The 20,085-nt window shown below is 52.3% G+C and overlaps 6 protein-coding genes across 9 annotated transcripts; 3 read left to right on the top strand and 3 right to left on the bottom strand.

Moving 5' to 3' along the window:
• Positions 1-739: 739 nt before the first annotated feature.
• Positions 740-6,081, bottom strand: LOC120959206 (serine/threonine-protein phosphatase 2A 56 kDa regulatory subunit gamma isoform-like). Of its 4 annotated transcripts, none has more exons than XM_040382454.2 (3): positions 5,965-6,075; positions 5,243-5,673; positions 740-5,182 (listed from the first exon to the last, which is right to left on the bottom strand). In XM_040382454.2, exons 2-3 carry the CDS (start codon positions 5,520-5,522, stop codon positions 3,531-3,533), a joined length of 1,932 nt encoding a protein of 643 aa, XP_040238388.2. In that variant the 5' UTR covers positions 5,523-5,673; positions 5,965-6,075; the 3' UTR covers positions 740-3,530. The 4 variants fall into 4 exon arrangements, with proteins under 4 accessions (XP_040238388.2, XP_040238390.2, XP_040238387.2 ...); XM_040382456.2 differs by having other exon boundaries at positions 5,261-5,673; XM_040382453.2 differs by having other exon boundaries at positions 740-5,673; positions 5,965-6,081.
• A 422-nt stretch (positions 6,082-6,503) lies between these two features.
• LOC120959208 (uncharacterized) lies at positions 6,504-15,220 on the bottom strand. The gene is made up of 7 exons (XM_049608212.1): positions 14,960-15,220; positions 14,763-14,884; positions 12,856-14,688; positions 12,147-12,250; positions 11,654-11,790; positions 10,071-10,289; positions 6,504-10,007 (listed from the first exon to the last, which is right to left on the bottom strand). Exons 1-7 carry the CDS (start codon positions 15,119-15,121, stop codon positions 7,233-7,235), a joined length of 5,352 nt encoding a protein of 1,783 aa, XP_049464169.1. The 5' UTR covers positions 15,122-15,220; the 3' UTR covers positions 6,504-7,232.
• LOC120959209 (cell division cycle protein 20 homolog) lies at positions 10,645-12,852 on the top strand. The gene is made up of 2 exons (XM_040382459.2): positions 10,645-10,712; positions 10,818-12,852. Exon 2 carries the CDS (start codon positions 10,835-10,837, stop codon positions 12,533-12,535), a length of 1,701 nt encoding a protein of 566 aa, XP_040238393.2. The 5' UTR covers positions 10,645-10,712; positions 10,818-10,834; the 3' UTR covers positions 12,536-12,852.
• Positions 15,221-15,449: 229 nt separating the features above from the next.
• LOC120954737 (nucleolin-like) lies at positions 15,450-16,349 on the top strand. Its single transcript, XM_040374909.2, has one exon. The coding sequence runs from the start codon at positions 15,450-15,452 to the stop codon at positions 16,347-16,349; it is 900 nt and encodes a 299-aa protein (XP_040230843.2).
• Positions 16,350-16,392: 43 nt separating this feature from the next.
• On the bottom strand, positions 16,393-18,104 carry LOC120959217 (F-box/LRR-repeat protein 15). Its single transcript, XM_040382468.2, has 2 exons — positions 17,025-18,104; positions 16,393-16,936 (listed from the first exon to the last, which is right to left on the bottom strand). The coding sequence occupies exons 1-2, from the start codon at positions 17,714-17,716 to the stop codon at positions 16,756-16,758; spliced, it is 873 nt and encodes a 290-aa protein (XP_040238402.1). The 5' UTR covers positions 17,717-18,104; the 3' UTR covers positions 16,393-16,755.
• Positions 18,105-18,244: 140 nt separating this feature from the next.
• Positions 18,245-20,043, top strand: LOC120959219 (V-type proton ATPase 21 kDa proteolipid subunit c''-like). The gene is made up of 3 exons (XM_040382471.2): positions 18,245-18,365; positions 18,449-19,238; positions 19,314-20,043. Exon 2 carries the CDS (start codon positions 18,461-18,463, stop codon positions 19,085-19,087), a length of 627 nt encoding a protein of 208 aa, XP_040238405.1. The 5' UTR covers positions 18,245-18,365; positions 18,449-18,460; the 3' UTR covers positions 19,088-19,238; positions 19,314-20,043.
• The last annotated feature ends 42 nt before the right edge of the window (positions 20,044-20,085 follow it).

The following is a 20,085-nucleotide window of genomic DNA, read 5'->3' as shown; positions in this document are numbered from 1 at the left end:
CGCAGCGTTTTGGAGTGACGCGCAAGTTTACCCAACGCGCTCCCCCCACCAACCAACAATGAGCGGCCGTGTACGTGCGAAAACAAACAAACCTCTCCCCACTTGTTGTCATCACGCTTCCCTTTTTGTTGCTTTTCTCTCTTAATCTTTTTGTAGTTTTGTGAGCTTCAGTTTTTTTTGTTCAGTTTTTTCATTATACTTATAGCTGTTTTTGTTTGCCATTTTATTAGTGTTTTTCTTTTTCCTTATTAGTGTAAAATGCTAACAGTTATGTTGCGTGCGGGCGCGCGCGCGCGCATGCTCGCGCAACTGACTCCACTTACGGTTACGCATGAGTGTGCTTCTTCTCCTTTCTCCGTTTTGTATTGTTTTGTTTGTTTAATTTGTTTCCTTTTTTTGTTTTTGTTTAACATACATAATGCCATACAATGCATTCGCACGCCCCACACCCATTCTTTGCTGCAAACGTAACACATCTATATGCGCACGACATCACCACGCGGCGGCGGCGGCGTCGGAGGCGCGATCGTCGTGCGGTGGTCACTAAGGTCACGGACACACGCCTTCTCTCTCTCTCTCTCTCTCTCTCTCTCTCTCTCTCTCTCTCTTTCTATGCAGAGACACCACACGTTCTTAACTACTTTTTGTGTTTATGTGTGTGTGAGTGTTGTGTGTTTGATGCTTCTTCTTCTTCTTCTTCTTCCTCTACGCACATATCTTATCAAACACGCATTAGATATTAACCTTTGTTTTGCATTTTTATTTGCCTTTGCACAACTTTGATTTTTGTTTCTTACTTCCGACACATACATATTACTACTACTATAGCCCTGCTTTATTATTATGCTTTGCTTGCTTTCCTCTTCAATTAGGGACATAAAATTCCATCCCCTCTCCCTTCCCCCTCCAAGCATCTCCGATGCACTTTTGCCTATGATCGTATGCATCGTCTCTTGCAGTTCTTCCGCTTGCAGGGGCTTTATCATTCAGGTAAACCCCCTCCTAACTATGTGTGTGTGTGTGTGTAGCTGTAGGTGTGTTTGTATGAATAATAAGGAAACCTCTCCCCCTCTCCCTTCTAACTCTTACGTATCTACTGGAATTTGTGTACTTTTGTGTGAGTGTGTGTTTTTCTGTGTGTATCTCGCTTATGGATCTATCCTCATCTATTAGTGTTGGTGTGTAGGGTGTATGTATTCGCTTTCAGTGTGCGCCACCGACCCACCAACCCCCCTGCCCCCTTACCCCTTTTGCCTCCTTGCTTTGCGCAATTATTATTATTATTACTATTATTGTTACCACTTACTGTCTACTCTCATAAGTAACCACCACCCACCATCCCACCTCTAGCCCCCCTGCTGCAAAGGGGAGAGGTGGGAGGTTCAGGAGGGAAGGGTTTGTCCTCACACGATAGCAGCGCTTATTGGTTGGCATCAGCCCAAAAAGGTAGACGAGACAAAAGCGATGCGAGGAAGACACACAACGGCAACGACGACAACGACGACGACGACGACGACCACAACAAGGAAATTGTCGTGTGAAATGAAAAAAAAGGGAAGGAGTTCAAAGAGTGTGTGTGTGTGAGAGAGAGAGAGAGGGAAACGGAAGGATAAAAATAAACCTACACAAAAAATATACATATTTATGCACATCCGAGAGAGTTGTTCGATAAAATAAATACACCGTCCGCGGTCACTACTGATGCACAGCCACACACACACACACAGACGACGCAGCATGATATCACTGCGCTGACACTCTGCCAACCCCCAATGGGGAAAGGGGGAGAATGGGAGGACACGTGTTTTTCTTTTACTGGAATCTATTATTGATCACCAAATGTGGGGTGAGGTGGGGGGTTAGATGGACCGCTTGTTCCCAGCCACCACCGATTCTTTGTGCCGCGTGTTGTATTTGCGCATGCAAATGAAGCTGCCTTTCTTCTACGCTAGATCTAACGCCTTCCTCTCTAATACTTCCTCCTCTCCTGATCCTTCTTTTCGGGTTCCTAGCAATCTCATGTATGTGTGTGTGTGTGTGTGTATGTGTGTATGTGGCGCATCCTTAATATGTAATCTTTGCTTGGTTGGGTTGTTGTGATAAAAGGCCGCCGCACGCCACCAAATATAATACCATTATAAATCTCGTCTCTCTCTCTCTCTCTCTCTCTCTCTCTCTCTCTCTCTCTCTCTCTCTCTCTCTCTCTCTCTCTCTCTCTGTGTCTCGTTCAAACCTGTCGACCGTTCTAATAATATCAAACGAAATTGCTTGCTTTTAGTGCACATTTTGTATTTGGTTTTGGTGCGAAAAGAATATGCTAGTGTGTGTATGTGTGTGTGTACGAGAAAAAAGAAAGGCGCGGCTAGTGTGTACTCTGGACAACGGAGATGTACTTATATATCGAAATAACTAAATAACAAATTGATCCTAACAAAGACGAAAAAAGATATGTTTGTGTGTGTGTGTGTATCTAAAACTCTAACCACGATCTACTAAATACGCAGCGCAAGTGGGCAAACCTTCCTTACTTTCTAGTGCTATCAACATCCTTTGAGAATGTGTGTAGGTGTGCGTGCGTGCGTACGATTCCTTCCGCTTTTTTATACTTCTACACCCTGCTTCAGCCCATTTGTGTTGAAATTATTGCAACCGGGAAGGGAAAAAACAATGCAATAGTAGAGACAAGGGTAAAGGAAAATTCGCTTCCGATATCGGTGTAAATTCACGTTGTGAGTTCTTTTCAGAAACTAAAAAAGGGGGAAATGACTGGAAAGAAGTTCGGGGCCAGCACCAATCACTAGTTAATTCACAATATTTCTCCCTCTCTCTCTCTCTCTAACACTAAGTGTGTTTTGTTTGCCAAAAAACGCTCAATATGTTCCGTTCCGATCGCCTTATTCGTTTCAGCCTAAGATTATTCCCGTTTCTTGCTATTTCACACCACACAGAGTATGTACAATTTCACGATCATGATTCACGCACTCACACATATGTATTATCTGCTGAGAGAACGGGACAAGGAAGGAATTTCTTTTTTTTCTGTTCGATAAATTTAATTCGTAAAAAATACACAAAAAATCATTCCATTCCGACTCGGGGGCTCCTTTTTGTTCCTCCTAACACAGCAATACTCGAATACTTCGGCCATTGTTTAAATCATTGTTCGACCCTCTTCGCTTCGCATCGTTTTAAGAACGTAAAGTACGTGAAGCGCACCATTTGTAGGCAATTTTCCAACACAATTTCCTGAAAAGGATTGGAATAGTAAAACAATCTAAAACATAACGTGCCACGGGGGGAGGGGGTAGAAACTGTGTGGTGGAAGAGGCAAAGGGGAGGGGGGGGGTCACCATATCACCCTGTGTTTTGTGTGTGTGTGTGTGTGTGTGTGTGTGTGTAGAAGCGCAGGAAATGGAAGTCTAGGATGCTCTGTTTAGTGTAATAGTGTCCGACCGTCTATCTGTTTGTGTGTGTGTGTGTGTCTGTGTGAGAGCGGGGCCACTTGGTGACTTAGACGCTCCTTCCCCCGTTTAGGTGCTACTGTGCTGTATCGATCGCCGATCGTACACTCCACCACCACCACCACCCGACGTTCCGTTCATCTGTCGGTGCTGCTGCTGCTGCTGCTGCTGCGGGTGGCTAAAGCTGCTCGAATGTCGCCCACTGCCCGACTGCTGCGACTCGTCGTCGTTCAGCGTCAACTTACTGTTCCGCGCGGCCAGATCCTCCATCTGCTGCCACAGGGCGTCCCGCTGGGCCAGCTTCTCCTGCTCCGTCTCCTGCTCCGCCTGGTACTTCCGGTGGCACTCGTCGAACAGCAGCTGGTTCATCTCCATGAACAGCTTGATCGCGTTGTAGATCAGCCCGTGGATCGTTTTGTTCCAGTGCGACTTGCTGTTGCTGTACAGGGCGGGGAACATGATCGGCATGATCACCTTCGAGTTTTCCGATATCAGCGACATGATGTAGTCATTGTTCCAGTAGTACAGGGCCCGCTCGGCCACCTGAAAGTGCGGGCTCGACACGCACTTGGCGATCTGGCGGAACAGGGGTTCCATCACCTTCTGGAATTCGGCCGGCTCGATCACGTCCAGTATCTCCTCGAGCTCGTTCAGAAACATCACCTCCTTCGGGCTGTGCGTTTTCGGCCAAAACTTGAGCAAACACTTGATGACGGGCTGCGTCAGGCTGGCGTCCTTCTCGAGAAACTGCACCACACAGTACGCCAGCTGCGGATGGTACACGGACAGGCTCTTGACCTTGTGCAGCGGCAGCAGCACCTTGAGCAGGAACTGCTTGTGCTCCTCCTTCAGGGGGAGCGCGAACCCGTTGATGATGCTGCCCAGTATCTCGAGCAGCTCGGCAATGCCGTTGTGGTGCTCCGTCTCGTAGATGAACTTGTAGAAGATGTTGTTGATCTGCTTGCGGATGAAGGCGCGCAGCCCGAGAAACTTGCCGTACACCCGGTGCAGCACCGTCTTGAGGAAGTCGCGCTCGCGCGGATCCTCCGAATCGAACAGCTCGAGCAGGTTCAGGATGAAGCTGTGGTCGATGTACCGCTTCGCCACGTTCGGCTGGAAGTCGGGCGACTCGAGAAACCGCAGAAACAGCTCGTACACGAACTGCAGATGCGGCCAGGACACCTCGAGCGTCGGCTCGTCCTCCTCCGGATCGAACTCGGCCCCGTTCGGGTTGGAGGACGGGGGCAGCGTGCGGAACAGGTTGGTCGCCACCATGTTGAACGCTTCCGGGTAGATCGGCTCGGTAATCACGTTGCTCTGGTTGTTCAGATGCTCGACGATTTCCTGCAGCGCGCACCGCTTGATCTCCTTGTACTTCAGATCGTTCAGCGGTTCGGAGAAGTCGAACAGGACGCAGCACTGGCGCAGCTTCTGGATGAACAGCTCCTCCCGCTCGGCCGGATCGGCGTCCTTCAGCGGGGGCAGCGTTTCGATCTCGTAAAACTTCGGTATGATGTAGCGACCGCTGCCGGTGCCGCTCGTCGCACTGCTACTGCTCGGCCGCTTCTCCAGGCTGCCGCCCGTTGGTGGACCCTGTGACTGCTGCTGCTGCTGCTGCTGCTTGCCATTCTGTCCGTTGCCGTTGCTAATACTATTGTTGATGTTGTTGTTGTTGTTGTTGTTATTGGTGCTGTTGCTTAGTGCCGTTGCCGTCGCAGCCGCTGAGGTGATATTAGAATTTAGGTTGTTATTATTAATCGTATTGCCAATCGTATTGCTACCGTTTGCCGCTGCCGTACCGCCGTTGCCGGAGTTGATGATACTGCTGTTGTTGTTATTGTTGTTGTTATTGTTCGCGCTACTGTTGATGGGTGCCCCGATGCCCCCGTTTGGGCCGGTCGCTTGCCCGGTGGTTGCACCACCACCACCCAACCCAACCGGCTGCGTACCTGCTGGCGCTGGTCGATCTGATCCGGTTCCCGCCGCTGACAGTCCCGTTCCACTTGCTGCCGTGACGACAACATTATTGCTGCTGGCCCCATTCTCATCGTTCAGTGTCATCTTGAAGCCGCTCCACCACCGCCACCGCACACTTTGATCTGCTTCTCCTCGCCCTCGTTAAGAGATTACCTCAGCACGCTTTTTTTTTTGCTTCTTCTCCACCGCACCACACCGCTCGCGCTTCCGGATGTGTGCTCGGGGGTTGCTTTAACTAGAGAGAGAGAGAAAGAGAGAGGGAGAAGGAGAAGAGAGACAGGTTCGGGTGCGGTGAACTATTATGATTGATGCTGCGGTAACGGATATATACAGCACCGGAGCAGCAACGCGAACGAAATGAAGCACGAAAACGTCGACGAAAATCGTATGCGCGCCTACTGTGCAGCTGATTTGTTTGTTCGACTTTCGTGACCGTCATTTGTCCGTCTCCGGCATGCTGCTGCTGCTGCTGCTGCTGGTGCTATCAATCCCCGCCTGGGCTTGGAGGAAGCTAAACTATACACACCCGCTAGTCTCACCGCTTTGACGACGACAACGACGACGACGACGACGGCACACTTGCGCCGACACTTTGCATCCGACTACACTCCGACACACACTGTGCGGAACCGTGAACCGTCACGACCGACGACGACACAGCACACACACGGCCACCGCACCGCACCGGAATTCTTTTGTCGATGGTGATGAAGCGCACCACACATCCAATCGATTGGGACACCGATAGTTTGTAGATGACGATGATTCCGACCGTGCTGCTGCTGCTGCTGCTGCTGTTGCTGATGATGATGGTCGTCAATACATTTGCACAAATCTTCCCCTACGCGTTCTCGCTCTCACTCTCTCTTTCTCTCTCACTCACTTGCTTTTTCTTTCTCGTTTTCTCCCGCACGATTCGCACTACTTTTCTTCCCACGATCCACCGCCCGTGATAGCACACACCGCTACCGCACACGTACTGCCGTACCCGTGTTCCCTCTTCCACGATAGAAACTACACCACTGCTACTGCTTTTTTTACACCGATAATTTGGAATTCGTGCTCAAATGCAAAAAAAAAAAAACACACACAGGCGGCGGTGTGAAATTACTCACACCCACTTGAACGGTACACGACGGTAGGGCAGAGCGACCGAGCTGGGTGTGTGCCTACTAACCCCTTATGTTAGGCAGCCACCTCTCCAGTAGCTTTCGACGACGATCGACGATTTGTGCTAGGCACGGATTGAAACCTTCCGGAACCGGAGACGAACCGGACACACGCACACACGACCGCACGAACACTAAACACTGCAACGGGGAAAGGCAGAGGAACACGGCGAGTATGTGTGTGCAACACTTTCAAACAGGGGAACTCGGAAACTGGGACGGACGACACCGCTGGTCGATTTTGTGTTCTGGCGGACGGCGGTCGTCCGGTTCACTTCACCACTTCAAAACGCGGCGCGGTGCTTTGTGTGTGTGTGTGCGCGGTCGGGAAAATCAGAAGGGAAAAGAGAAGTGGATCAACTAGATGCAGAATTTCGTTTTCTTTTCTTTCTGGCGTTTACAAAACGAGAGCACACAGTCGAGCGAAAAGAAAACACTCCACAAAAATGACAGCACCGTTCGGGTCCGAGCCGTTGACAGCTCGCCGTGCGCTCGGACCGGCGTGTTTAGGCGGATGGGTTAAGGGCTTGGAAGCGTGATAACCGTTGCGCAATTTCAAAATATCCGTTTTATTAGACTTTTTTTCGATTGACTAATTCAAATGATTTCCTTCGCCATGCTCAGTTCAAGGTTCCCCCCTACTTTTAACGAGGTTTTTCCCCTTTCCATCCGACTGGTGCTTTTGCATGTGCAGATTTAGCTCGCGGTTGCGAATGTACGATGCCGGGCAGAGCGTGCACTTGTACGGGCGTTCCATCGTGTGCGCTGCCATCTCGTGCCGCTTCCGGTCGGAGAAGTGTATGAAGGTGCGCGAGCAGAACGTACACTCGTAGGGGCGTTCGCCCGTGTGGACGCGCTGGTGAATTTTCAGCTTTTCCACCACGGCAAACTTTTTCGAGCACAGCTTACACTCAAACAGCAGCTCGGTGGCGTGGAGCGCTCGCCGGTGCCGCTTCAGCAGCCCCTTGCTGACGAACGCACACCCGCACACGTCGCACTTGTGGTCCTTCCGGTCGGTGTGCGTCTTCTGGTGGGCGACCAGTCTCGCCCGCAGCACGAACGATTTGCCGCACTCGGCACACTCGAAGCTGGGCGGCGTGGCGCTGTGCTCCTGCTCCACGTGGATCTTCAGCTGCACCCACCGGTCGAAGGTGCTGGCGCACTGTTTGCACTTATACTCGCGCGGCACGAACCGTTTCACCCGATGCCAGTACAGTTTCGCCAGCGTTTGGAATGGTTTGCAGCAGGTGGGACACACGTTCGTGTCCTGCTGGCGCTCGTTTTGGTTTTCCCGCCGCTGCCCGTAGTGCTCGGCCTGGGCGTGCTCCAGCAGGGCCGCTTCGCTCGTGAACGTCTCCGGACACTTGGGAAAGCAGCAGTGGTACCAGACGAGATGGCCGACCTTTCGCAGCCCTTTCGCTTCCACCGACCGGTGCAACTGTAGCGCTTCCTTCACGCGTGGATCCGATACGGCTTCCTCGGGTGGACCCGGTTCCGCGTCTGCTTCCTCCGGCGCATCGTGCTCCTCCCCTGTGCGTTCTGCATTAGCCGCTGCATCAACGATTAGCCGCGACAGGTGGTTCGGGGCCGAATGCATGTGCCGCGCTAGGCAGAACTTCTTCGAAAACAGCAGCCCACAGAGTTTGCAGAGGTACAGCGTCTTTTGCTTGGAGCGACTCATGGACCGGTGCACCGCGAAGCCCCGCTCCAGCTCAAACACAGCGTAACAGATCTCGCACTGGTGGCCGTACGTGCGGGCACAAAAGTTGAGCGGCAGATAGTGCTCCTGCTCGGCGTGCTGCTGTAGCTCGGAAGTCGTATCGAAGAACTTGCCACACCCGCAGCAATACTCGCCAGCCACGACCAGGACGCTGTAGTTGTTGTACTCCTTCCTCCGCCGGATGAACCGTTCGTCCGGCATGGGAATGCAGGTGACCGCTTTCGGCCGGTAGCTAATCTTTTCCACCACCAGCTTCCGCAGCTCGTCGGCCACGGCCGGCTGGTCGAGCTCGACGAACCCTTCCGCTGTGTCGAGCTCGATGCCGGCCTGCTCAAACTTGTAGTTCTCCAGCTCGCGGTGCCGTTCGTTGTGGCGCTGGTGGTTCCGCAAGCTTTCCTTGTTCAGAAACGAAACGTCACACACCGTGCACAGGAACAGCTGCCGGGTGGTGAAGAAGCAGATATGCTTCACGAGATTCAGCGTGTTTTGAAACTCCGCCCGGCATAGCTCGCACGAATGCTCATCAACGTGCTCCGGCGGATTTTCGGGCGGATGAGCCAGATTGCTGTGCTCAATCAGCAGCGCCTTGGACATGCAGGTGTAGGAGCACCCGCAACAGCGCAATCCCCGCAACCGAATGTACTTGAACGTTTCGAACACGTGCTGCTCCGCGATCTGCACATCCTGCACGTTCAGTTCCTTCTCGCTCAGCTGGCAGTAAAGCTCTTCGTTCGACAGCACCTCTTCGAACAGCGCTTTGTAGCGATGCATCACACGTGGATCGGTTGCGTTCTGTAGGCGGTCCTCTGCGTGCAGCTCTTGCTGTTCGTCCGTGTCTGTGCCTTCCTGCAGATAACACTCCTCATACTGACTATCTTCCTCCAGCCCTTCCTCCTCGTCCCCGTCCTCCTCTTTCAGGGCTTCGATCGTAAGTGCATCATCATTGTTCGTTCCGCTTGCCTGCACTTCCACCTCCTCAACCATGCCACCACATTCGAGCAGGTGGTTAAACAGCTTCCGCTTCACGTTGTAGAACCGATTGCAGCGCAAACACACGTACATCTTGTTCAGCTTAAACTCATCGATGTGGCGCTCGAGCTGCTGATCGGTGGAGAATTTGTAGAAACAAATCGGACAGTAGTCGCCGTGGTCGGTCATCTCTACCGAGTGGACCGTTTCCGAGTGTTGCAGCAGCTCTTTGCGTGATCGTGCGACAAAGCTGCACCCGCAGCACCGTTCCCCGGTGACCTCCACCATCCGATACTGCTCGTGCAGCACGTCGGCCACAATCGTGGCCTCATTTGGCATTTGGAACTCACGCGTCACCTTACCACCGTCCGCTCGGAGCTCTTCGTGCTCTTCCTCGTCGGAGCAGCATGCTTCAATCTCAATGTCTGCGGCTTCTTCCTTTGCTGGTGGTTGCTGCTCTTCCTCCTGTTCCTCCAGATATTCGATGCAATATTCGCTCTCGTCAATGCCATCTACGACGAGCGGGTCCGGATCGTCCTTTTCGGGACAGTTGGCATTTTCCGCGTTCTCTTCCTCTTCCTCAGTCTCGCTGTAGCACTCGACATCCTGCTGTGCCATACATTCTGATCCGCGGATTTCCTTCTGTATCGAGTAGGCCGCCTGAATTTTGGTCCAACAACCACCGCAAATGCTCTTCTGGACATTGTTTACCTAAAAAGGCAAAGGTCAATTTAAACAAAGCTTAGGAATGTGAATAAAAACGTGCCGCTTTACCTTGATGGAGGCCACCTGTTCGACAACGGTGGCAATGGTGAGGGAGCTGCCCGATTCTACAACCGTGGAAAGTTCAAGTAAATCGCCCTTCGGATGTTTGGAGCAGATGCAGCATTTCTGCTCAACAGACGCTGGCGTGAATTCCGTTTCTTCTTCCTCCACGTTGGACACTTTTCGTCGTTTCGACGGTCTTCGCAGCATGGTGGATGTTTGGGGTATTTAACCCGTGTAAAAATAAAGAAAATTGCTCGCGCGTTGTAAATCCAAGTTTGTGCCGGATGAAAAGATGTAAACAAACAATCCTTTGCGAGGGGATCGCTGAGTGACAAGGTTAAGAAATATTGTCAGCAACGGTAAAATTAAAATGATTTTCACGACGTCCTAAACCGCAACCGGATTGTTATTGATAAAAAAGATATTTTTTTTTTCATTTATTTCGAGTTTCAATTTATTAAAACAAATGCTTTGAGCAAATATATTCCAATGGAAAAAGAAAAAACAATTTGTCATCCAAGCGACAACTGCACACCAAACACTATACACCTTGGCCACGAACTGTCAAAGTACCGTTGGATAGTCGGCCATTTTTGATAGCAGTTTTGCGCTTAATTTGAACGTAACGAACGCTTCCATCGGCAACAGGTAAAGATTTTTCAGGAGTTGTGAATTGTACAGCCAAAACTAAATCGCATTAATTTGTTTTCGTTCGCATTGTTCGCTTTCCCCTGTACCCTGAATCTCCCGAAGGAAAGACAACAACGAGAATGGCACAATTCAAGCATCTGAACGAACTAAACACTTTCCTGACCATGGACGGGGAGAATGCCAAAGGACCCGTGCCGCGATGGCAACGCAAGCTGAACCTCTCCGGCGCTTCGACAAGCTTCAACAGCAGTGCCCTAGCTAACACCTCCGCCCGCCAGACGCTCTCGGTTTCGATGACGGGCAATGCGAACAACACGCTCCAGCTGTCCACCACCGTCAACTCGCTCAAAACGCCACGAAAGAATGGCGGCAAGGGAACGGCGTCATCGGCGTCGAAAAAATCCTCCCAAACGCCGAGCAAGGGCCCGACGGCGTCCAGCAACACTAATGGCAACGCACAGAACCAGCCGGGCGGTGGCGATCGCTTCATACCGAGCCGCACGGCCACGGATTTCGATCTCGGGCACTACATCGTAAAACAGGGCACTGCCAGCAACGAGGATGGCGATGGGGGAGCTAATGTAGAGAACGAAGAGGGAGCGGTGGGAGGAAGCTCTACCAGCAACATTCCGGTCAGTCCGAAGCAGAGCGAGCGCATGAAGAGCCTGTCGGAGGCGATGCGGGGCTGTGATATTAGCAAGCAGCGATTGCTAGCCTTCCGGACGAAGGTGCCGGCCCCGCCCGAAGGGCACGTGAACCCGCTGAAGGCGATCTACTCCGTCAAGACGCCAATGTCGGCGAAGAGCGGCAGCCGGTACATTCCGAACGCGCCGGAACGGATACTGGACGCGCCGGAAATCATGAACGACTACTACCTGAACCTGATGGACTGGAGCACGGACAACGTGATAGCGGTGGCGCTCGGTGCGTCCGTGTACCTGTGGAACGCGGCCACCGGCACAATCGAGATGCTGTTCGAGAACGAGGGCAACGATCACGCCTGTTCGCTGAGCTGGATCCACGAGGGGCACATACTGGCGGTGGGCACGAGCGCCGGCACGGTGGAACTGTGGGACTGCGAAAATATGAAGCGGCTCCGGGTGATGAACGGACATTCGGCCCGGGTCGGCGTGCTGGCCTGGAACTCGTACGTGCTGTGCTCGGGCAGCCGGGACGGCACGATCGTGAACCATGACGTGCGGACGCGCCAGCACAACATCGGCGTTCTGCAGGGCCACACGCAGGAGGTGTGCGGGCTGAAGTGGTCGCCGGACGGAAAGTATCTGGCCAGCGGCGGCAATGACAACCTCGTGCACGTGTGGTCAGCGGCGCACGGTGCACCGCACGCCACCGGAGAACCGCTGCACGTGTTCAACCAGCATCAGGCCGCCATCCGGGCGCTGGCCTGGTGTCCCTGGCAGCCGAACGTACTGGCGAGCGGGGGCGGTACGGCCGATCGGACGATCAAGTTCTGGAACGCCGCGAACGGGCAGCTGATGAACTCGGTCGACACCAAGTCGCAGGTGTGCGGGTTGCTGTTTTCGAAGACGTACAAAGAGCTCATCTCCGCCCACGGGTACGTGAACAATCAGCTGTCGATCTGGAAGTACCCGTCGATGATGAAGCAGGTCGATCTGATGGGCCACACCGGGCGGGTGCTGCAGATTGCAATGTCCCCGGACGGTAGCACCGTGATGAGTGCGGGGGCCGATGAAACGCTGCGCCTGTGGAACTGTTTCGCGCCGGATCCGCTGCTGGCCAAGAAGGAAAAGTCGGCCGTCCGGGAGAAACCGAGCTTGCTAAAGCAAAGCCTACGGTAGGGATAAAGGATACCGGAGAGAGAGAGAGAGGGAGAAAAGTGCTCAATTCCTGGCGAATGGAACCAACCCATCGATGGTTTCGATGGCAACGAGCGTCGACTTAGTGTGCCGTAGTTTACAACAAACACAAACTGACTGAAAATTGCGTGTATTAGCGTAATGGATAATGGTAGATAATGTGCTCTTTGTATGCTTTTAACCATGTGTAATTTCTTTTTTTTTTTTTGACAATTGTAACCATCTTTAGCATGTGTTGTAGGCGTTTCCATCGTTAATAAACTTGTGATGATTTTAATAAAAAAACGAAGCAAAATGCTCTTTATTTCTCCTGCCATTCGTGAACCTTCTCCAGGTGCAGCCGCATCTCCCGCCGGCGCAGAAATCCCGCCCCACAAACCGTGCACGTGTGGGGCTTCTCGCCCGTGTGCGCCGACCGTTCGTGCCGCTTCCGATCGGTACCGTGTGCGTACGCCTTGCTGCACCCCTCGTACCGACACGCAAACGGTCGCTCGCCCGTATGACTCCGCTCGTGTATATCGAGCGACTCCTTCGTGCGGAAGCGCTTCTGGCAGTGTGAACACTCGTACGCCTGCACCATCGAGTGCACATTGCGATAGTGCCGTTGCATCAGCGGCTTGTCGCGAAACAGCATCCCGCAGCCCTCGACCGAGCAGGGATAGTTGCGGGACGGTTCGTGCACCCGGCGGTGTTTGTTCAGCGTGGCCCGATTTACAAACTGCTTCCCGCACACTTCGCACCCAAACTCTAGCTGCAGATTCAAATGTTCCCTTAGCTGGTGCTCCCGCAGCCCGGACGCTTTCATGAACACCCGGCCACACTGGCGGCACGTTTGCTTGGGCAGGGCGAGCTTATAGCTGCGATGCTTCTGCACCTTTTCCTCACTGTCGAACGTTCGCCGGCAGATAGGGCAGCAGTGCCGTTCCGGTATTGCCGTCCCATACCGTTCCTGCAGCTTGCATTCATTCTCCTTTCTTCTTCCGCCGTGCACGGTCCGGGCGTGGTCGAGCAGATCCCGTTCGTTCGCGTACTCCTCCTTGCAGCGTGCAAAGCAGCAGCAAAAGCAATTTCCTGAAACGCCGTCCCGTTCGCCATCCTTTATGGTCGTTTCAATCTTTCCCTCTTGGCCATTGCAACCGGACTCTGTTGTTTGTAAGTGCTTCAGAAGTTGGTTCTTTCGAGCGAAAAGCTTTTGGCACTTTCGACATTGGTAAATTTGCTTCGTATTTCTGCGCTCCTCCTCGTGCAGGATTTGCTCCTGGTGGGTGGGAAAGGTACGGCTACATACGATGCACCGGGGCAGCCCATCCGCTTCCGACTCGCTCATTTCTGTGTGACATTCGGAGGTGTGCCGTTCGAGCGATTCTTCATAAACGCCACAGGCGCAGCACCGTTCTGCGCTGAGACAGTATAGCCGATACTGTGGATATACGCGCGTTTCTTTTATAAACTTTGGTTCCGGTAATGTTAATGGTAAATTGGTCCCAGCTACCGAGGACGCTTTTTCCTGCAAATGCGGTCCACCCTCATTTTGCGCCGGCCCAATCTCCACTCCATCATTAAGCGACGGTTCTAGCTGATGGCTGTCCTGTAGATGCACCATGAGCCGATTCTGGCAGTTGAACGCATTGCGACAAACGCTGCACAGAAACACATCACCGTACAGATAGTACTGGTTGTGGCTTTCCAGTGCACTGGCTGTGGCAAACTTTTGATAACACATCGGGCACGTGTAGCTACTATCGTCGGGGTAATAGTTTTGGGAGTGCGTTTCCTTTGCGTGCACCATCAGTGCATCGCGAGACGCAGCAATGTGTGGACAGCCGCAACACCGTTCGCCACGCAGCTCCAAGTACTCAAAGTGCTCAAATGCAATCCGAATGGCGATCAGGTCCGGCGGTGGCACAATGAACGTAAATTTGCCCTGTTCGATCGCTTCGACGTCCTCTTCAACCTCCGACAGTGCACGAACGGTTGGTTGTTTTTCGGGAAGCTCATTTTCACCACCAAGATCGTCGGATAGGGCGGTAAGTGTATCCCGGAGCAGCATAACGCTGCTATCGATTTCATCTTTAAATTCATCCAAATACTCCAAACTGTAGTCCTGCTCGGCGATGTTTTCTATCTGAATCGATCTGCAAGCAAAGTGTGTTCTAATTTGAATGAACAGGAAAAGAACGGAAGAACCAATAGGAAAATCATTACGTACTGCAAGTGCCTCGGCTCAGCCCTTTCGGCGGCTCGTATCTGTTGACGTAGTTGAAAGGCTTTCTCGAGCGCTTTTAAGCAAACGGAGCAGATGTACTTCGATCGTTCATCATCGGGACTGATCTGGGGAAGGAATGGAAGTTATGTTAGAGTCAACCTTTTGCCTACAATCGGAACCATGGCAACGGACAGCCGTACCGTTACATCCGCCAATTCGCTTATCATCTCGGCGATGCTTTTCGTGCTGATATCTGCTTCCTTCCCGTTTCCCACGAGCGGCAAGAAAATGTGTACCGGTTTCTGGGCGCGGATCGCTTTATCACAAACTCGACACTGAGATGCAGCATCATGTTGAGTCATTTTCGGGACGAGCAGTAGCAAAAATACACGCTAATTCGTTCAATTAATTTCACTCCTGCCCGCCAGCGAAAACAGTAAACAAAAAGGTTCAACTCAATTGTCACACGGTTGATACAGGTTGTTTGTGGATGGGCGAGGGAAGTTACAGCACCGCAGCTAGCAACCTTGGTCGATGTCGCCACCACGCGTTTGACAGGTCCCACAGAACGTTGTTCCAATTCCTCAGCACGTGCGAGCGGGAGTTGAATTTGTGCTTCGTTTGAGCAACGCGTAAAATTGTCCACTTTTCTGCACACTTTACCGTACATCCCGATCGGCAAATGCAAACATGGCGGTGAAGAGCAAAACCCAGAAATCGAACAGCTTCATCATGTTGGGGGGCAAGAAAGGAGGGCCGAAGAAGCAGCAGCAGCAGGAACCGGAAGAGGAGGATAGCGACATGCTGGACAGCGAGGCGGAGGAGGACGACGATGAAATGGAGCTCGAAGACGATGAGTCCATAGCCCCGGAAGATGACGATTCGGACGTGGACGAAGGGGAGGAGTCGGATGAGGCGCCGGCGCAGGTTCCGGCCAAGGGCAACAAACAGCAGGGAAAGGCCAACAACACTCCCACCAAGGCCAACAAAGCCGGCAAGGTTGCCCCGGCGAAGGCGTCTCCGAAGGTCGGCGGCTCACCCAATGACACACAGTCGAAGCAATCCATTTCGGATCGGCTGGCGCGAACCGTTTGCGTCAAGCACCTGAAGCCCACCAGCACCGATGAGCAAGTGGTGGAGTTCTTCGCCGACGTGGGCAAATGCAAGTTGGCGAGACGTGTGCGCAGCAAGGCCCTGGCGATCGTGATGTTCGACAATGCGGGTCAGGTGGAGAAGGCGCTCCGTAAAAGCGGCGAAGCGTTGAACGGGCATCCGGTGGTGGTGGAACGATCCAAGTTTGGTTCAGCGAGCCTGGAAGCATATAAGGCGAAGAAAAAGCTTCGCACGAAGGAAAGGCGGGAAGCGCGGCGTCTGAAGGCGAAACAGCAACCGGCGGGCGTAAAGAGCGACGCAGGACAGCAGAAGAAGAAGCAGCAGCAGAGTAAACCAGCAGCAGCCACCGCCGCATCGCCAGTGAAGAAATCCCCCGCCAAGAATCAGAAGCAGCGGCAGCAGAAGGGAAAAGCGGGCGGGGCGAAACCGAATGCCAACAAGCAACAGGCGCCGAAAGGCAAAAAGGAGAAAAAATAAAGCTAACCGTTGTTTAAGTCGTCGATTTTGCCGATAAGACGAAATCAAATAAATTACGTGTATTTAGTTTTTCTTTTAATTTAAATTTACGACCCTGTATGTATACAACAAGATAAATGGTACATATATAGCGTGGTAAGTATAGCCTATAGGTATGTCTCCTGTATATATATGTGTCTGTGTGTGTTTGTGTGCGCGCGCTACGCACTATTATTTACAGCGCTCCGTGCTCCATTGTATGTCACGTTTGTTAACTATTACGATAACTATCACACCCTTTTTCCATGTATTATCCGTAAAATATTATCCCAGTTATGGCTTGCGTAACGAATCCCGCGGGGAGGGCGGGTGACCTAAGTGGGGAGAAGCGCGGGAAGCGGGAGGAAACGGTGGCTGGGCCACCAAATCAGACCTGCAGAAACATCCGGGGGAAGCCCATGTTCGGCACCATGTTCATGTCCTGCTGGTAGACGCGCGGTCGGTCGATGAATACACGTCCGCGCAGCACCGCCAGGCTTCGCTCCGTCACATGGGGACACTCGCGCACCATAAGCGATTCCAGCTCCTTACAGCAAAAGGCAAGCGCTCTGCAAATAAAGGCAAAAGAGGGTGAAAGTAAGAGCGAGGGTCACGCACGGCCGGTGGGTTTCAATGGCTGGCTGCCTGCTAACTTACAAAACACCCCGATCCGTAATAAGGTAACAACCGACTAGGTTAAGGTTTTTGATGAATTTTGAATGCTTCGCTATCGCAAACAGCAAATTGTCCGTGACCGCGGGCACGTTGGACAGGGAGAGCGTCTTCAGCATGCGGCAGCTGAGCAGAAACACCGAGATGCAGCGCTCGTTCAGCGCGGCACAGTGTGACACGTCCAGCTCCTGCAGTTTGGTGTGGTGCAGCGTCAGCGCCTCCATCGCCCCGATCGTGAGCCAGTGGCAGTGGGACAGCTTGAGCGTGGTGAGCTGCTTGCACCCGATGATGATCGGCTGCATCGAGCGGGGCGTGATGTTGAGACACTCGCTCAGATTGATCTTCGTCAGCCGGCGGTTGTGCTTGAGCAGCGGGCAGAGCACGCTGTCCTGCAGCCAGTTGCAGCGGGCCAGATTGACGACCCGCACGTTCCGGCAGTTGTCGGCCAGCACGGTGAGGGCCAGGTCGAGGTGGGGCGAGTTGTTCCCGGACAGGTTGATCTCCTGTAGCCGACGCAGCCCATTGTCGACGAAGGTTTTGGCCAGGTGCGAGCAGCACCGCAGGTTAAACAGGTCCTTCAGCGAGAGCAGCGGGAACAGCTTCACGTACAGCACGTCCTCCCAGACGATATCGAACAGGCTCAGCCCATCGTTATCGCTGTTGTCACTGTCCGCCATTGGTGCACATCCGTCGTCGCGACGGACTGGATCTTACACGGGCCCCTCGCTCTCTCTCTGTCTAGACGGAAATTGGTGGATGGTTGCTGCTTTCGGGGCGTATTTCCACTTCCGCCTGGGGCAGCATTTGCAATATGCGTTTCACACGGCGTTCACTGCACGATGGATTTGTTGGATATTTTTTTATTGGTGTGTGATTTTGGGCACGTAATGTTTTGATATTGTTTTGCAGCCATATAAAACAACAGAGCGTTTTGACGTTCTGGAGGGGAAGAAAAAAAAAAAGCAAACCCATATAGTAACCTTGGTCGGGAGGTAATTTCGTTGATTGTGGTTGCTAGGAAGCAATGAATTGGATGAAAATGTTACTCAAATGTTTCTAGTAAAATAGAGAATAGAAAGAAATCATAAAAAATGCAAAAACCAACATTTTCAAAACTTTACAATGGTGCGCAATATCTTTCCCCGGATAAGCGGATGGCAGCGCTCGCGGGATCTGTCACCTGACAGCTGTCAGTGGGATTGTGGTTTTTTTTTCTCGTTGGCGTTTTCTTCTTTGCTCGGTCATATGACGTCTTGATCTTGTGACTGAAATTTTGTGTATTTGTTGCTGCTGCAAAACTCTGGTGGTGCCCCGTATCGCGCAAAAGTGAGTTGAAACGGATCGATTTTCCAGTGCAGTGGTGCGCCGTGTCCGTCCCCATCTGTAACGCCATTTACCGTATCCCGCAGGAAGGCCCCAACATGCGTTACACACTCGGTTACATCTTCTCGACGTCGTTCGTGTCGGTCGCGACCGTACTGATACTGTACCATGTCCTCACGGGCAAGGGAGAGCGCGTCAGCGTCGGCTGGTTCCTGGAGGAAACCTCCCCGTACATGTGGGCCACCCTCGGTATCGGGTTCGCGGTCGCCCTGTCCGTCGTCGGCGCCGCCATGGGCATCCACACTACCGGCGTGAGCATCGTGGGCGGCGGTGTGAAGGCCCCGCGCATCAAGACGAAGAATCTGATCTCGGTTATCTTCTGCGAGGCGGTCGCCATCTACGGGCTGATCACGGCCATCGTGCTGTCCGGCATGCTGGACAGCTTCAAGTGGTCGACGATAGCGGCCAACGAGAACATCCGCAACAACAACTGGATGTCCGGTTATGTAATGTTCGGCGCTGGACTGGCCGTCGGACTGGTCAACCTGTTCTGCGGTATCGCGGTCGGTATTGTAGGATCCGGTGCGGCCCTGGCCGATGCCGCCAACTCGGCCCTGTTCGTGAAGATTCTGATCGTGGAGATTTTCGGTTCCGCCATCGGTCTGTTCGGCCTGATCGTCGGTATTTACATGACCTCCAAGGTGAAGATGGGTGACAAGGAGTAAGCAGTGTATATGTGGAGGGGGAGTTAGAGAGAGAATGGAAAGGCAAACCACCCGACACACCCGTATGTTCAAACACAAAGCACAATTGCCACCTGTCTCGCTCCCCGCTCCCCAGAAAGCGAAAGATTATCAATGAAGTCCTAGCGAAATGGTAGGTTGCAATATAAATTGCGAACATCTTCATCGTACAGCATCATTAAAGGAAACTATCTCTTTTCTATTTCAGAATTCCAAAAGTATTCTACAACCAATTCAGTCACCTACTATCGGCCACGAAGCAAAAGAAAAGCGAGGACCCCTCATGGATGATTATGTGTTTATAAGATTATTGTTATTTAATTTGCTAGATCCAATCCTCGACGGGGGCTCCCCATTACCGTCACGAGGACAGAACTGTCTGTTTGGCCATTCCAAGTATATAAAGTATGATGCACCGTGGCTAGTGTCACCAGAGCTTCCCCAAAGCCGAATGATGTGGCGGCCGACGGGTTCCACAGACGGCGGCGACAACAATTTCTCCACCAATTTCCGTCACCACCTGTCGCCGTGATGCGCTGCTCTGCCTGATAAGAAGAGGGGAAGGACGAGAACAACCGGAAATGGGAGGAACATAAACCGATCATCACCACCTTCCCCCTCCTCCAGCGCCAACAGTTGTTGTATTTTTCTTTCCCTTCTGTACATTGTTGTAAATGCCCGTCCGCGATGATGGCAAACTTTAGTTTCGTTTCGTTACCCTGCAATGCTTACTCTTTTACTCCCTTGTTTCTGCGCTGCCGGGCAAGGATTATCAGTGTGTATAAACAAAAAGCAAAGAAAAAGTACTTGATGTATGTAAACATTATTCCACCCCAAACGTTCTCCCCCAACTTAATAAAGTAGCTTAATTGTGAGAATCGATCAAAGAATGTATCGAACGCGATGAGTATCAGAATAAAGTTCTCTCCCAAACCAAACGACATTATCGTACATTTGTGCTTGACGAAACAAAACACATG

The sequence above is a fragment of the Anopheles coluzzii genome, chromosome 3 (genome assembly GCF_943734685.1).
Source record: "Anopheles coluzzii chromosome 3, AcolN3, whole genome shotgun sequence".
NCBI classification, from domain to species: domain Eukaryota; kingdom Metazoa; phylum Arthropoda; class Insecta; order Diptera; family Culicidae; genus Anopheles; species Anopheles coluzzii.
This window is presented reverse-complemented; position numbering and strand designations above follow the sequence as displayed.

Bases quoted from the DNA above. Each gene is read 5' to 3' on its own strand.
- LOC120959208 (XM_049608212.1), bottom strand. From the start codon at position 15,121: ATGACTCAACATGATGCTGCATCTCAGTGTCGAGTTTGTGATAAAGCG. The intron at 12,251-12,855 runs AAGAGCATTTTG...CTTCGAAAACAG, and splicing joins CACGAATGGCAGGAGAAATA to CAACCCGCACACCTGCGACT. The intron at 10,008-10,070 runs GTAAAGCGGCAC...TTGCCTTTTTAG, and splicing joins AACAGGTGGCCTCCATCAAG to GTAAACAATGTCCAGAAGAG.
- LOC120959219 (XM_040382471.2), top strand. From the start codon at position 18,461: ATGCGTTACACACTCGGTTACATCTTCTCGACGTCGTTCGTGTCGGTC.
- LOC120954737 (XM_040374909.2), top strand. From the start codon at position 15,450: ATGGCGGTGAAGAGCAAAACCCAGAAATCGAACAGCTTCATCATGTTG.
- LOC120959217 (XM_040382468.2), bottom strand. From the start codon at position 17,716: ATGGCGGACAGTGACAACAGCGATAACGATGGGCTGAGCCTGTTCGAT. The intron at 16,937-17,024 runs GTAAGTTAGCAG...CTTTATTTGCAG, and splicing joins ATTACGGATCGGGGTGTTTT to AGCGCTTGCCTTTTGCTGTA.
- LOC120959209 (XM_040382459.2), top strand. From the start codon at position 10,835: ATGGCACAATTCAAGCATCTGAACGAACTAAACACTTTCCTGACCATG.
- LOC120959206 (XM_040382453.2), bottom strand. From the start codon at position 5,522: ATGACACTGAACGATGAGAATGGGGCCAGCAGCAATAATGTTGTCGTC.